General features: G+C 30.2%; 1 protein-coding gene across 1 annotated transcript; it reads left to right on the top strand.

Moving 5' to 3' along the window:
* The first annotated feature begins 1354 nt into the window (after positions 1 to 1354).
* Positions 1355 to 3585, top strand: LOC129291641 (cyclin-U4-1). The gene is made up of 2 exons (XM_054929121.1): positions 1355 to 1769; positions 3105 to 3585. Exons 1-2 carry the CDS (start codon positions 1360 to 1362, stop codon positions 3427 to 3429), a joined length of 735 nt encoding a protein of 244 aa, XP_054785096.1. The 5' UTR covers positions 1355 to 1359; the 3' UTR covers positions 3430 to 3585.
* Positions 3586 to 16142: the final 12557 nt, after the last annotated feature.

The following is a 16142-nucleotide window of genomic DNA, read 5'->3' on the forward strand; positions in this document are numbered from 1 at the left end:
ACATGCCACGTGGGACCCACTCGTTTGGAGTCACAATTTTCTCACATGTCTTCACATGATGCGTATGGATTGGCCATCACCGTTTTCACTAATTAATCTCCTGAAAACTACATGTCGTTTATGCAAATCTCCACTGCGTTCCTCATTCAACACGCCTCTCCTCCTTTCCATGTCAAGCATCCTCAGAATGAAGGAATAAAATATAAATCACATTTATAATCTTTATATTTTTATTTATTTATCAATATGATATTTATAATTTAAAATTGAATCCTTGTAATGTATAACAATTTTAATTTAGTCTACATTATTAAAAAATTATTACACACCTCCCCCCTTTTCCATGGCTTAAAAAATTTTAAATACAATAAAATAAAAATCACTTTATTAACCTTTATATTTTTATTTATTAATTAATTTATGTTTATAATTTAAGAATATGTAATTGAATTCTTGTAATGTACGTATTACATTTGTAATTTAGTATACATTACTATTAAAAATTTTACAATTGTGGATACAAATAATTAATTATACACTATCTTAATACTTTGAATATGTACAATTTATAAGAGAAAAACAGTCAAACTACCGATAAATATATCAATTAATATAGAGAAATATTGACAAAGATTAGTAACAAATTAAATAATTTTTGTGAGAGTTTTTCCACCTTTATTACTCTTTTCTTTGCTCAATCCAAATTATCGAACTCCCATAACGCTTTTCAAATATTAGATGGTTTCATAAAAAAATATTATTAATATCAATATAAACTTTAGAAATGTATAGAGAATTACATTGTTTACAAGTACTCTTTAAATCATAAGATCTATCATGTAATTAGTGAGCTTCTATGACTTAATTCACAATTTCACATCAACTCACTTAGCAAATAAAATAAATATATTTTCGGCTGGTGAGGTAACCAAGTTTTGGAAATAATGAATGCTACTAATGTCCTATTTAAATTAAACCTTATTTTCTCTCTTGCATGCATGCGTGTATGTATCTTTGTAAGGATGCTTATTACTTTAGTCTATATGAAATTGTCCTATCATGCATAATGAACATAATCATTTTAAAGTTGCCATGATAATGACCTCATTTTAGACAAAACATGATTTTTTTTTTAAACATTGAATAACCCCTTCCTTTTTTTTTCCCCTCCTTAACAAGTCAATTTTTGAAAATGATGACCCAACTCAAAAACACACCACTTTCAAGCCGAAAAGGACACAAAGCCCATAAATGCCCACTTGTCCGTCAAAATTTAAATTCCTAGGGGTTTTTTGGTCACAAAGCTAATTCTTCACTCTGTCCTAGATGAGTGTACAACAGAACAAATTGAGAATCCTTATGACCTCATGTTTATATAAAACGCAGACATCTCTGAAACATGAGAATTTGAAGAAGAAGCTTGGATTGGTGGATATGGCAGAGCTTGAGAACCCAAATGTGATGACGAATCTCATCACTTTCCTTTCTTCTCTGCTCAAAAGGGTGGCTGAGTCAAACGACGCTAACCAGAATCACCAACCTCTGAGAATCTCTGTCTTCCATGGCTTATCCAGACCCACGATCTCCATTCATAGCTACCTCGAAAGAATCTTCAAGTACGCTAATTGTAGTCCCTCTTGCTTCGTTGTTGCTTACGTCTATCTGGATCGTTTCACTCAGAGACAACCTTCTTTGCCTATCAATTCCTTCAATGTTCATCGCCTCCTCATCACCAGCGTCATGGTTGCTGCTAAATTCATGGACGACATGTAAGTCTCTGTCTCTCTTTCTCTGTCGGTTCAGCGTTGAATCCTAGGATTTTTGTCTTGTAGGGAATATGTGTTTGCGTGTATGTTTCCAAGTTTTTTGAGTTATTTCTGGGTTTTGATCTCTTCTCCTGATAATGTGTGTGTTTTAAAATTTTCTTATTCTCAATCAATCGTGAATTATTTTAAGTTTTGACCCTTTTTTTAGAAATGTGTGATTATGTATGTGTGTTTTTAAGATTTCTTGCACTCAATCAATATTTGAATTCTGTGTATTTATGTATGTATTTTTAAGTTTTTTTTATGCTCAGACTAATGTTGAATTATGAGTTTTGATCTCTTTTTTTAAAAGTCTGGTTTTAGAGAACAGATCTGTGTGATTACTTCAAAAAAGCATGTTGGATCTTCTTAATTATGAAGTATTTTATTTATAAATAAACATTAAATAGTTTTAATTAATTAATTAATAGTTGCTTTGTTTTTTATTAAATGTGGGTGGTTTATTTTCTTTTATTCTTTCGATTTGAGATACAAAAAACTATTTTAATAAAGTTTTAAGATGGAAAGTTATTCTTGGCTCGAAGAATGGAATTAAAGATGGTTTTGCTTGTGAAGCATACCAAAGTTGGTCCAGGCTGGCTTTCCAGGAGACAGAGACAACCTAACCATGTGACACTAGCCAGCTAATATTTGTACACGCAATCATGAGATGTCCAAGAATTGTATTAATTCATTTTAAGAATGTATTTTAGTACCATTAGACAGATAAAATGTCAAAGAAATATGACAACAAATTACTCATATTTATATTTTAATGATATTTATATTTTTTTAAAAAATTAGGAACCTTTTTCTTCAAAAATTATAAAAATAAGTTACAATTTTTGTATTTTCTAAAATTAATTGGCTAGCTCAACTTGTAAATGTGGGGTCGAATACATGTAGAAATTCAGTATTTGACATACAATATTGACTAATTAGAATCCAGGTTAAGTCAACTTCATTAAATAAATCTCTATAACATAGTTTCTTTTTAGTATTTACAATATTCAAGCTTGAATTCTTACTTTAATGCAATGTTTGATAGAAATATTTTTAAAAAGAAAATAAATAATCCATCTATCGCATTTTCTTACGTGCATTTTCATTTTTTTTAAAAAAAAATGTTTTTTTTTGTGTATTAAACACTGCCTAAGAATTATTATATGGATCAAATACTAATAACTGAAGTTGTATGATACTAATATTTTTTGGAACCATATGTAAATTATACTAATTTTTTAAGTAGGAGGCTAAATTTTTTACCCTCATGTTTGATGGGATTTTGCAAATATTCAGGTACTATAACAATGCATACTATGCAAAAGTTGGAGGAATAAGCACAATAGAGATGAATTTTCTGGAGTTGGATTTCCTATTCGGGATGAGTTTTCACTTAAACGTGACACCAAACACCTTCCAAGCTTACAGTGCACATCTCCACAGAGAAATGCTGCTGATGCAACCTCCTTTGGACTTTCCAAATTCTTCATTGAGCTTAGCAAAATCATTTTCATCTTCATCATCATCATCACTAAAGGCTCATTTATTATGCTCCAATGATGAAGAATCTAATAATTCTCATCACCAAAAGCCGCAACAGCAACAAGAATTGGCTGTTTGATTTGTTTGTTTAATGCATTTCCTCAATGCATTTATGTATGCCTTGTAGTATAGCTTGTAGATTGGGCTGAACTTCTTCTAATTATTAATGTTATATTACATATTGGCAAAACTTGTTTGATGTACATTACCTGTGGATCTACCTCTTTTTGTCAAATTAAGTTCAATGAGCACATTGTGCTTAATATCTATCTAGGCCATCAAAATTAAAAGGTTAAAATATATGAAACTTTCCAAAACTTTAATGCAGTACACATTCTTTATCTTTAAATATTTAAAATTAACATTCCTAACTTTTTGTTTTGTTTTATTTTATTTGCAAAACCCCATACCATTAATAACTCTATTATCATATGAATAGAATTTTCTGTATCAGATTAATGAGATACAAATGGCACCTGACATGAAAAAATAATTTAATTATTTTTAACACAACTTGAAGAGGAATCATATAACTAAAATTTTATACTTTAAAACAAGAAAAATGTGCACCACTAATAACAAAAAAATATGGGTAATTTTTTTATAAAGTTATTATTAGCTTACATAGGATGTCATATAAGCTGCTACATGTCCATTTGTTAATGATATGGCAATTTCTGTTGATAAGATAAGTAAAAAATAATAGCAGAGGAATCTATGATAAAAAAGAAAAGATTAATGTGGTTAATTTTAAACTTTTAAAGGTAAAGGATGTTTCTATGCAACTACCTTAAAATTTAATTTTTTTTAATATTTTAGACAAATTAAAATTAAATGTTATCATAGAATGGAAATTATTTTTTATTCTGGTAAAAATATAATGTCAAATAATAATAATTATCTAACTTTATTTAAATATAAATATTTAACTATATATAACCAAAAATTTGTAAAATTTTAGTTAAAGTTGAATAATTCATGTCTCAATTAAAAAAAATAAATGTGGAACAACAATTAAATACCCAAAACACAATTAAAGATCACAGAGTTTATTGATAACTTAGTATTGTAAAATGATAAAATTTTGATTTTGCTATGTTTAGTTGACGACAATGAGTCTTCATTGTGATGTGAATGACATAAAAGTAATTCTGTCAACGAAAATCGCTTATAAAATATAATTTATAATTTATCAATATTACATATATATTCATATTCGAACTGTCATATTGTCATAGACCAACCTTGCTTCGTTTGTTTTGTTGGGTGCTTTAAAGCCTGTTTGTTTTTTATTTTTAAAAGTTATTTTTAATTTTTGAAAGAAGAAAAATTTTAAAAACATTTTTAATTAAGTGTTTTCTAATTACTCAGTTGCAAAACTATTTTCATTTATTAATTTTTTTTAAAAATAACTCCAAGTTATTTTCATTTTATTTTATTTTATTTATTTTTAAAATATACGATATTTGATAATTGAAAATTACAATTATGTTGACCAATCTTTAATCATGAATCACCATAATTAACCATATATAATAATCACTATTGTTCTATTTTTAATTTTAAAATTTTTTTAAATTAATATGACCAAATATATTTTCATTTTATTTTATTTTAAAAAATAATTTTAAAAATTGTATTACAAAATAATTTTTAAAAATAAAAAATAAAAAAAAAACCAAACAGGCCTTAATTTTCTGTTTTGGCATTTCTTGCATCTGTGGCCTTCTTTGGGTTTGTGGTTAAATCGGTTGCTACTTGCTTGTAAAAGTACTGGACAGATGCTCGTCGCTTTACAGTTGGCCTCGAGAGCGTGCTTCTTTTGGATTCACTTCCATTGCTCTGAACTTCTTTTTATCCACTTTATTAATCACTTTTTAAAAAATAAAATAATTTATTTTATAAATTATTAAATTAATAATAATATTTTATTTTAAATAAAATATTTAAATTATTTTTAAGAAATAAGAAAAAAGATAAAAAATAATATTATATAATTTATTTACTTTTTGAGAGTTATATTTATAACTTTATTAAATTTTATTTTTTATATTTTTATTATATTAATATTAATAAAGTTAATAAAAATAATTTATAAATAAAATTAAAGAGAGTATTTTGTGTGACGGTGGTGACAATTCTTATTGTACATGTTGTGTCATCATGTGGCACTAATGACTTCACAAGGCTTCGGGATTTCTGACATTGACAACGACTCTAAGGGCACTTTGGTTGCATATTTGTTGGTCTGCATTCTCTTCATCCTCTTTCTCATTTTTCTTTCCTCCATCCCAAAGAAGTTCTGATTTAGTTGTTTTTCACCAACAAATTCAATCATTGAGTTAATATATAATTTAAATTTTAAATTATAAATTTAGAGGTGATTTGAATATTAAATTTTTAAAAGATACATTCTAAATTTTAAATAATTAAAGTTGGAGTAATTTTGTCCATATTATTAAGTTTAAACAAATGTTTATTAAATTGTGGTCTAATATGTAATTTTTACAAAATGGGAGTAAGAGAGAGGGAGAGTGAAATTTTAAAAAAAATCACAGATTAAGTCCCAATTTAATAAACGTTTGTTGAAATTTAACAATAGAGATGAAATTATCTTAACTTCAATTATTTAAAATTTAAAATATACCTTTTAAAAGTTTAAGGTTCAAATCACTCCTGGACTTATAGTTTATGATTCAAATTACATATTAACTTTTAATTATTTTATAAAATAATTATCATGTTAAAATATGTAAATTTAATTTTCTTAAAAAAAATTTGACATGCACGGTTCACAGATGCACACTATTATGAAAATTATTTATAAATTAATTTTTTTGTTTATTTATTTTATTGCAGTTATACACTATACATGTTAAATTTCAATAGTTTAAAATTCTTTGTTTGTTTTATTGAGGAGTATTTGATTCATCTAATTGAAGGAATTGAATTAATTTATCTTGTGGTATCAAGTTCAGGTCCTGAGATATACAATTATATTAAATAAATATGACAAAGGCTTTTTTAAAGATATTTGTGAGATTGTTATTAGTAATAATGGTTTTACATGATAAAGGTTCGAATTAGTCTGGGCATTTGTTATCTAATCTAAAAATAGAGATTGGGGGGGGGGGGGGGGAGGCGAGCAGTGGAGAGGATCTGCTTTCGTATTTGTTTGATATGAACCTAAAATAAATAAATAAATAAAATAAAGGGAAAAAAAAATTAGTGCAACAGTTTCCGCCAAGGTTTTTGTCAAGTTCCTTAAGTCTTTCTTCTTTTTTTCCCATCCTTATTGCTTCCTCCGTTTGAGCGCGGTTACTCATCAAGGTTAAAGAGATTGCATATTTAGAGATTCAAACCCTCCCAAGCTACTATATAATTTTGAGAGAATTTTAATTAAAGAGCAGGGATGTGAGTTAATTATTAGTGGATTCTAAAAAAAAAAAATCTAAAACTCCAATTTGATCTAGGAGAATTAAAGTAAAAATAATTTTAATAGTAAAAAGATTAAAGTATTTTTCACTTATTAATTTTATCTAAGATGCAGAATCGTTAGTTATTAATTTATCAATATTAGTTATAAATTATATCAATTTGTCAAATAAGCAACAATATTAGTTGTTAATTTACTAACTCTACTTGTTAATTTACTAATATCAGTTATAAATTACAAGACTTATCAATCATTTACAATTGATATTGATAAATTAACAAATAGAATTAGCAAATTAATAATTGATGTTGCTGCTTGTGATTGAACAACTAATGTTTAAGTCTTATAATTTATAACTGATATTGGTAAATTAATTAGTAAAGCAAGACAATTAACAATTAACAATTCTATATCTCGGACAAAATTAACAAGTGAAGGATCTTCTAGTCTTTTCATTATTGAAATTATTTTCACTTCAATCCTCTTGAATTGAACTAAAATTTTAAACTTTTGAGACCAACTAATAATTAAGTCAGATCTCTAATCCTTATTGAAATTCTTCCTACAATTTTTCCACTGAAATCTTCACTGGACTTTTGACCCTGGAATTTGTATTCTTATACGCAACAAGTGATTAGGATGCCCATATCGGTCTGGCTCTTACGAACTTAGACCCAGAAGTCCTATTTTTGCAAAGTTAGCAATTTCCTATAACTTAGTCTTTATTGATCAAGCAAAGGTTGGGTCAAAAGTCCATTTTTATTTTGTTTTTCTTAAAAGTAGTAATCCTTTTGGTCCATTTTGTAAAAAATAAATTTCACATTGTTGTGTCATATATTCAAGCTTTAAAGGACAAATTAAAATGCTCTAAAGCCCAAATTGAATAATACATATCTAAATTTTAAAATTGAAATACATATTCTAATGTCTAAATTTAATCTAAAGGTATAAATATACCTTATCCTTCTGAAAAAGGAAAACAAATACATGCTTAAAGTTAAATGGATAGTCCAAACCTATTTTTCTGATTTATACGGATCAGGCTCAAGGCCCTTTTATGCTAAATCACCGGAATTTTCAAAGCTCGAGACTAAGAAAACGAGTTTAAACTAGATAGCTCGATAAGCTTGGCTCATATTTTCAATTCTACAATTGATGGAAAATAAATATGAATAAAAAAAAATACTCACTAAGACGTTGGAATATGAAATAAAATGAAATAAAAAATTATGTTGGGAAATATTTGAAAAATCCTGTTAATCATGTCGCAAGGATGAGATGCATTCAAAAAATATCAATAAAGTATATTAAATTCAATTTTTATAAAATTATTTAATATTAAATATTATCTAGTTAAATTTAAGCATTTTTAAATTCAACCATGCATGTAGTTATTTTGCATTCATATAATCTTTATTTTATATTAAGTCCCGCGATGATATTGTGTAACAGCAAGAAGATTTTCATCCATATACTTAGATTATTGTATGCACTTTTCTGTAACGGGAAACCGATTAGTGCACCCAAGATTCCACACCATGCAAGGGCACAAAGCAATGCCCCAACATTGCGCACTGGAAAAGAGATCCACTTTCTGCCTGGATGCATGTATCCGGAGTTTTTATTTTTTTTCCAAGATATAATGAAAAGTTTTAATTATATCATAAAACAAATATAATAAATATTATATATTTTAAAATTTACCTTTATTATGTGTTTTTTTTGAATCAGAAATGGAAACTACTAGAACATAGAAAACACAAAGGGAATATTAGTACAGCACAATCAATCTGCTCCTCTTTCCATATCATCCACCCCCTTATACGAGGTGGGGGATGGTCAAATAGGCAAAAAATAGAATCTAACTTATGGGCAAACTTAGCAATAGAATCAGCAAAAAAATTTTCCTCCCTATAACACACATTAAGGGAGACATTTCAATCTCTATGGTATAAAGTATGAGCATCAGCTATGATATCCTGGAACGAGTGGTTCTCAACATGTTTCGCACTACAAGATTAATTGCTTCCGCACTGTCCATGAATATCGAGATATTTTGATAGCCTTGCTCCCAACATATATTGCATCCCTAGATCAATCCAATTAGCTCTGTAGTCATAGGTGGTACAGATGAAAGTTTGTAGCTAAAACCCCATTGCCAACACATGTTCCCATCAAATAGAACAGCTCCACATTCATTATGGCCATTCCATAAGATAGACCCATCAACAAAAAGTTTGAAGCAATAGACCTCTGATCTTCTATCAATAGTAGTCTTCGGATCACAAACCCTGCTAGGGGAAGACTTTTCCATAATGTCCCTGTCAACATAAGCTTTAAATAAACTAGAAATTGCATTGTGGGTGTCAGCAATCCTACTATCATCAATAACATTCTTAAATCTATTAGCCCAAATATCCCAACATATGTAGTCAAAAAGCAAAGACCAAGAGATTTTTCTAATGAAACTTTTCCTGATTTCCTTACTTTAAATTCCATTGTACCTAGTCTGAACTTGTAATTGGAAGAACTTCTCTAAATGCCCTAGTTGGATGAAAGAAACCCATTGCTTAGCTGCATTCTTGCCATCTCTTAGCATATGCATCGAGTCTTGATGAATCCATCAATCCTCTTCTAGCTCAAAGGTCTATCATGTGAACTCCATCATGGGTGAAAAGCCACATAAAAGATTTGGTTTTCTTTGGAATCATGTGCCATCGCCATAAGAGTTTCCAGATATTCTTCACTGCATTAGTTGTACATGCACAAGAAACTGATAGGCATATTTAATAGAAAAGGTACCATTCGAGATAGTTTTCTAATAAACTTATTCAATATTATGTTATCAAGCAGTTCCTATAACATCCTAAAATTTAAAATAGGATTAATTAAATTAATTAAGGGGTTAAATTAGTTAATTGAGTTCTGTATTGGGTTAATTAGAGTGGTTGGATGATCGTAGAGTCCATTAAACCCTATTTGGGAACTAAAAATAGACTCTAAATCTTATTAGGCAACCTTAAGCCTAATTAAGTAGGCTAATTTAGGTTTTTCATCCCATGTCATCTATCATGGTGGATGGCACATTGTGCTACGATAGATATATTAGGATTTTAAATCCTAATTTGCGTTCAGTTGTAGAAATAGAAGAGAAAAGAAGAGGGTTTGAGAGGAGAGCAATGTTCCTTTGCTAGGGTTTCTAGGGTTTGGCATTTTGAAGCTTTCTAAGGCTTGAGATTATTGAGGAAAGGTTCTAAGCTTCTTGTTCTCCCTCTCTTGTGTGTTTTATAGGTTTCTTTGGAGTGTATTTTAAAGTTTCTGACTCCAATGGGGTTGTTTAACATATAGCTAAGGGTTTAATCTTTTGATTAGACTAATGATGATACTTTATGATGTTTAAAATGTGTTTAAGGTTTATCTTGGAGCTAAATAATCAAGTCTATGATAATGGAATAGCCTATTGGTGTTTGTTAGATTAATGGGAGTTTAAATAAGCTATTGGAATCTAGACAGGGAGTTGTTTATAGTTAATGAAGCAATAAGAGTCTTGGATTTTAACTTTGATTGATGATTAATTAATGATGATTAATTATTAATAATTTTTTAGTGGTATTTATTGTAGATTTATTGACTTTTAGAGCTAATGGAATTGTTGGGGGCTCCCTTAGAATCTAAAGCTACTGTTAGTGTGGTAAACTAAGAGTTGAGGTAACTGAGAGTTAAATTTTAGTAGATAATTGTTGTTTGCAATTATAAGTTGTTTGTTATTTTGCTAGAGGTGAGCTTGGTGATATGAATATGCAGGCATGTTATTATTGATGGTTAAGCAAATAATAAAGGGTGGTCATGAGCTTGTTTGATGATGATACAAATTGGTTGATTTAATTTGAATTGTGTGGTTGTTTTGTGTTAAAATGTGATGGTCACATTAGTTGTATGGCATGATTGAATGAATTTTAGTATGGTTGTTAAGCATAAGGTGATGATGGAATTGCTACCAATGTAATCTTAATGAGCATGATTATGGTCATGTGAATTAACAAGCATGTGTATGAGGATATGGATATACAATTAAGTGATTGAATGGTTATGGCATGATGATAAGAATTGACTATGAATACATGACTTGATAGTATGATCTTGTGCATGTAACACGTTGTTAACGTATATGATGATGATATATCATTGAACATAAGTAAATTGCATGATTATGGATGGGTGAGAGTTTACCTAAGTGAGTAAGGAAGTTATGGAAATCCATGTAGTGTAGCCCCATTGGGTTTGTGCATAATGGTTGGCATCATTACTGATTAAGTGTGTTTGATATTGTCATTATCCTATGAGAATGGCATGGATTGAGCATGACATATAGCTTTATAAGTAAAATTACTAGTTCTTTAGTTTGTGTATTTGAATACTTATTATTGCCAACATTAGGTATTGTTGAGTTTAACTATTTACACTTGCATGTAGCCTTATTTGTGTAAATTAAGAGGTGATGAATTGGGCTAAATAAAATTTTAACAAATTTTGCATAATAAAAGAGACAAATTAAAGAATGATATCACCAATATATTGAGAGTAAATGAAAGAAGCAATGCATGTGTATTTATCTTAGTTTAGCGTCAACCACTTGAGCCAACATCCAGTTCTTAAGTCATACTTAAGATTTTCTTTAATTACCCTACCAAGATTAAATAGAGCTCTTGGTTCCCTCTACACAATCCTAAACTTCACGTGTGATTCATTCCCCCTTACAAAGGTAATGGGTAAAACCTTTTATGCTCTTTTGTTTCAAGTAGTGAAAACAGGAATAAACAGAGTATGTTCAAGAATGAACAACTCTTGCTTATGAATTCTCTCTTAAGAGTAAATATGAAATCAATGAATATGATCACAGAAGGTTGGTAAGAAATTGAATGCTTAAGTTTGTGTAATAACTATTTTGCATTTGTCTTTATAAATGTGCCTATTTATAATTGGAGTCGATTAATGATTTGTTGGACACATTTAATTAGTTGTTAGAATCTTCATCTTCTTTCCTTACGAGTTTCTTTACAAATAAGGCAATGGCATAGTGCTTTTCAACGGAGTTGCATGCTCACAGAAAGTAATAGCTACATGAATTTAGTACTCTAACAAAAAGTAGGTAGGTTAATACTAGTAGAGCCAAATGGTAGACGTGCATAAAGGATAAGGATAGATTTGATGAGTGTTTAATATGAGTTGATATTGTATTTAGAAGACATCTAGATAGGTAAAAATGAAAGACACAACACTTAAAATAAATATGAAGATATTATGCATAAAGTGAGATTCAAAAATCACAAGTTGTGGAATAAAAAATGGAGCACATTTCTTCATGTTTGTACTAGTATAAATGTTTATTGTATAGATATAAGTAAGAATATTTTGAGAAGAAGTACAAGTTATAGTATAGGTGTAAAAGAATTGTACTTAACACTTGAAAGGAAGTGTTAGAACAATAGATAGAGACATGCTCTTGAGAGGGTTGTTTTTGCTTCTCCTTGAGTTTGCTTTCTATAACATCCATATTTCTTAATCCTACGATTAGTTATTAATCAGGGATAAATTAGTAATGATAAAGTGATTAAGGTTTTGAGTGATAATGTAATGATTTGACTTGTTGGGATGTAAAATGCATAGATACAGTTGAGAGGATTGCATTTCAAGTTGAAGTAAGTGTGTGTAGTAAGAATTTTTCTTATTGTGCCATGTGCTATGGCTAGTACTGCATGCACTGCGATACATAGACTAGAAAATGACCCCATAAGTTGTGAATTTTAGGTCAATTTTAGAAAGAGAAATTATAAACACACATGAAAGAGAAGGGAAGAGGCAAGGGTCTACTAGGGTAAGAGATTCTAGATCATTAGAAGGAACTTCTGATCATAACTTATCGAGTAAGCTACCTATAACCTTTGCCTTCCATTCTACCCAAATTTCTTTGAATATGAGTTATATAGAAATTGAATTGGTGATATTTTGGCAGTTTGTTTCTTAGCCAATAGTAATAAAAATGTTCTTGAGATTTAAATTAGAGCTTTGCGACTAATTTAGAGCTAAATGATAAAGCTTTGAACTTGTAGGCTTGATTTGGCTCTAAATCAAGAGGGAAATGGGGTGAAAATCATGTTTGAGTGAAATAAGACTAGTTAAGGTAATGTCAAGTGGTAATCGAGTAGTAATGGATCTAGAATGGATAAATGGAAAGGAATAAACGACTAAATGTAGCCATAGTTAGTAATTTTGTATTTTTAGTCAAATTGAACCAATTGACTAAATTGTGCCAATTATGTATAGATTGGCGTATTTTGCGAGTGAGTTGAGAAAGGAAATTTGTAATGAGCTGTTATCATGGTTGAAATCCACGGGTAACTTTTCTAATAATAGAAAGGTTGAAGTAATCAAATAACTTTCTCTATTTGACTATTTATTGTAATCATGTGTTAGTATGTTATTAGTGCATGAAATTGTTTTAAACTAAGCATGTTTTGTAGCATCAAATGTTGCATAAAAAGAAATTTTGGTTAAACAAGTAATGAGATTGTGTCATTTGATATAGAAATATATATATGTATATATATGAGTAAAGTAGTGAATTGGGAACCTATGAATGGGTCAAAAAACATGATCATAGGGGTGGGAGTTCACCTATGTGGAGTGTAGTGATAAGACCATATGGCATATTCTTCTTAGTGCCCGACGGGGTGCGATGTTAGAGAATTGTATCTCCTTAGTGTTTTTTGAGGTGCGGTGTAGGAGATTATCTCCTTAGTGCCTATTGAGGTACAGTGTTAGAGATATGGACTTCTTAGTATTGTGTGATATGGTGTTAGAGTCAAAGACACCCTATTATGTGTATTAGGGAAAAATATAGCCTGGAAGTAAGATAGAACACCTTTAGCTAAGTGATTCTATCACTAAAGGTGAGCTTAAGGCCAATGAGATTGTAACTTAATCTAAAGTGAGCTTATGGTTTTAAATCGAGGTAATTTAAAGGTTCAGTCGGTAGTGATCATGCTATATGTGAAAAAGTGGCGAAAAGTGGAGAATAAGTAGAAAAAGAAGTGATTTGACATATATTGTTGTGATTAGAAATGAAACATCAGATTATGCTACATTTAATAATATATTATGCTATGCTTTCATATAATTGCATGTGATAGTTGCCAATAGTGAGTTATTTTGTTACTAAGATTATTATCTCACCTCCATGGTTACATCTTTATGGGATAGAGTAGTGATTAAGGCAAGAGAAAAGATTCTGGACCGGCATAGTGGTGCCGTGGTCGTGTGAAAGTCTAAGTTTGTGTAACAAACTAATTTAGTATGGATTTTATATAGAGTTGTCATAAGGTTGCTGCATAATTTTATTATGAGTTATTGAATGTAGAAATTGTGGTGAATGTTGTGAGTTTTAGTGAATTTTAACCCATAGGTGGAGTTATAATGAAATGAGTAATTTATGACTAAGATTGAGTTGTGATTATGTTGTAAATGTTTGAGTAGTGAAATTATGGTGGAATTATAGTAAGATAAGGCCAAGTGGGTCAAATTGTAGTAAATTGTGAAATTTTGAGAAATGTGAAAATAGGTTGTTGAGGGGTCAAATTTCAGTATATATGTATATACATAATATATTGTGATCAGTTAGGTGTAATAAGTCCTTTTAGACTTGGTTTAAGGCTTGGAATAGTATAATGAGATAATGGGATTGATTTGACTTTTCCCACTCGAATGTTCAAATTTTGATCAGACTATTTGATCGTGTCCAAACTTGTCTCATTAGTTAGCTTATAAGTTAAGCTTTGTGTAGGTGCTTGAATAACTTTAATTAAAGGTCGTTTATGTAAATGGTGTATGCCAAAATTTTATCATTTCTACTGTCAAATGACAGTAGTAAAATTAGACTGGCATGTTGCGGTGCATGGTATCTCATGTTGTAGCACATGACACAGAAAGTCAGACTTGTGGCTTTGTGCCATATGCTGCGATGCATGTATTACACACCACAATGCATGGTCCCTATCTGGACTTGATATTGTAATTTTTAAAGCATGCAATTGGTGTTATGAATACATATGGGTTACTTCCACTACACAATGGTTGAATGTATTATGGTTTTGATGATTTTACAAATGAGTCTTGGGCCCAAGCTTTTCAAGCAAAGTCTTTTTACTACTTGTAAATGTGTATGGTGATTTGGTTATTCTTCTCCTGTGTCTAGCGAAAATAGGAGGAGGCTATAAATTTTGGTATCAATTTCTTGAGTTTCAAGACCTGATTGTTTTCCTTGTTTGATGCATTCATTCTACTAGCTATGGAAACTTAAACTTATTCATTACACAACTTTTTCCCTGATGTCCTTTTTATTTTTTATTTTCATCCTTAGGAGGGGAGAAAAATAATATATGTTATGAAGAGAGGCACTCATACTAGAAGTGCTATGTCTAGATGGGTAGTTGAGGAGGAACGGGAGTCAGAAGTTCAACCAGTTCAATCGTAGGGAGATAGAAAGGATGAGCCTCTTGAGGAGCTCAGAGATATGGTAGTGGATATAAGGAAGACGGTTAAGGATCATGACATGATCCTAAGAGGTAAGAATAAGAGAAGAGAGTTGGGCCTCAAGGTATTCTAGTACACGAGGAAGTATAGAGCAAACCTAGACTATCTCAGGGTTCGGGTAGCAGACAAGAAGTTCCTAGCATTGATCCATTAATTGATTGTGTTTGGAAGACTTTCATCAAGTTTAACCCACCTACTTTTGATTGTAGCATGAGAAAGGGGGAAGCATAATTGTGGATAGATCGACTAGAAACCATTTTTGAGGTGGTGATTTGTACCCCTGAGTAGAAGGTTGTTCTAGCCACAGTACAACTAGTTAGTGCTGCTAAGAGGTGGCGAGAGTCTGTGAGGCTGACTGGTGGTATTCGATTGAGTTGGGATGAAATCAAGAAGGTTTTCTTCGATCAATACTTCTTAATCTCGTTTAAAACTGAGAAAGAAAAGGAATTCCATGTGTTCAAGTAGGGAGATATGGACGAGGAGGAGTTTATAAGAAGGTTTAACAACCTGTCAGTTTATTCCATATACCTCTAGCACATCAATGATACAAAGTGGAAAGCTAAGAGGTTATTAGAAAAAATGAGACCAAAGTATCGCCAGCATATAGTGTTGTTAGATGTGACAACTTATGAGGAGATGTGCCATAAGCTAAAAGTAGCAGCTAGGTATAGTAGAGGTCAACACTGAGAGGAGGTGAGATAGTATAGGGAGATTCTCATCCCCTTTAGGCCTGACAGGAAAAATCTCAAAGAGGCCTAGGTATAATG

The sequence above is a fragment of the Prosopis cineraria genome, unplaced genomic scaffold (assembly GCF_029017545.1).
Source record: "Prosopis cineraria cultivar Desert tree isolate PC_DT_omini unplaced genomic scaffold, ASM2901754v1 PC13, whole genome shotgun sequence".
In the NCBI taxonomy this organism is placed as follows: Eukaryota; Viridiplantae; Streptophyta; class Magnoliopsida; order Fabales; family Fabaceae; genus Prosopis; species Prosopis cineraria.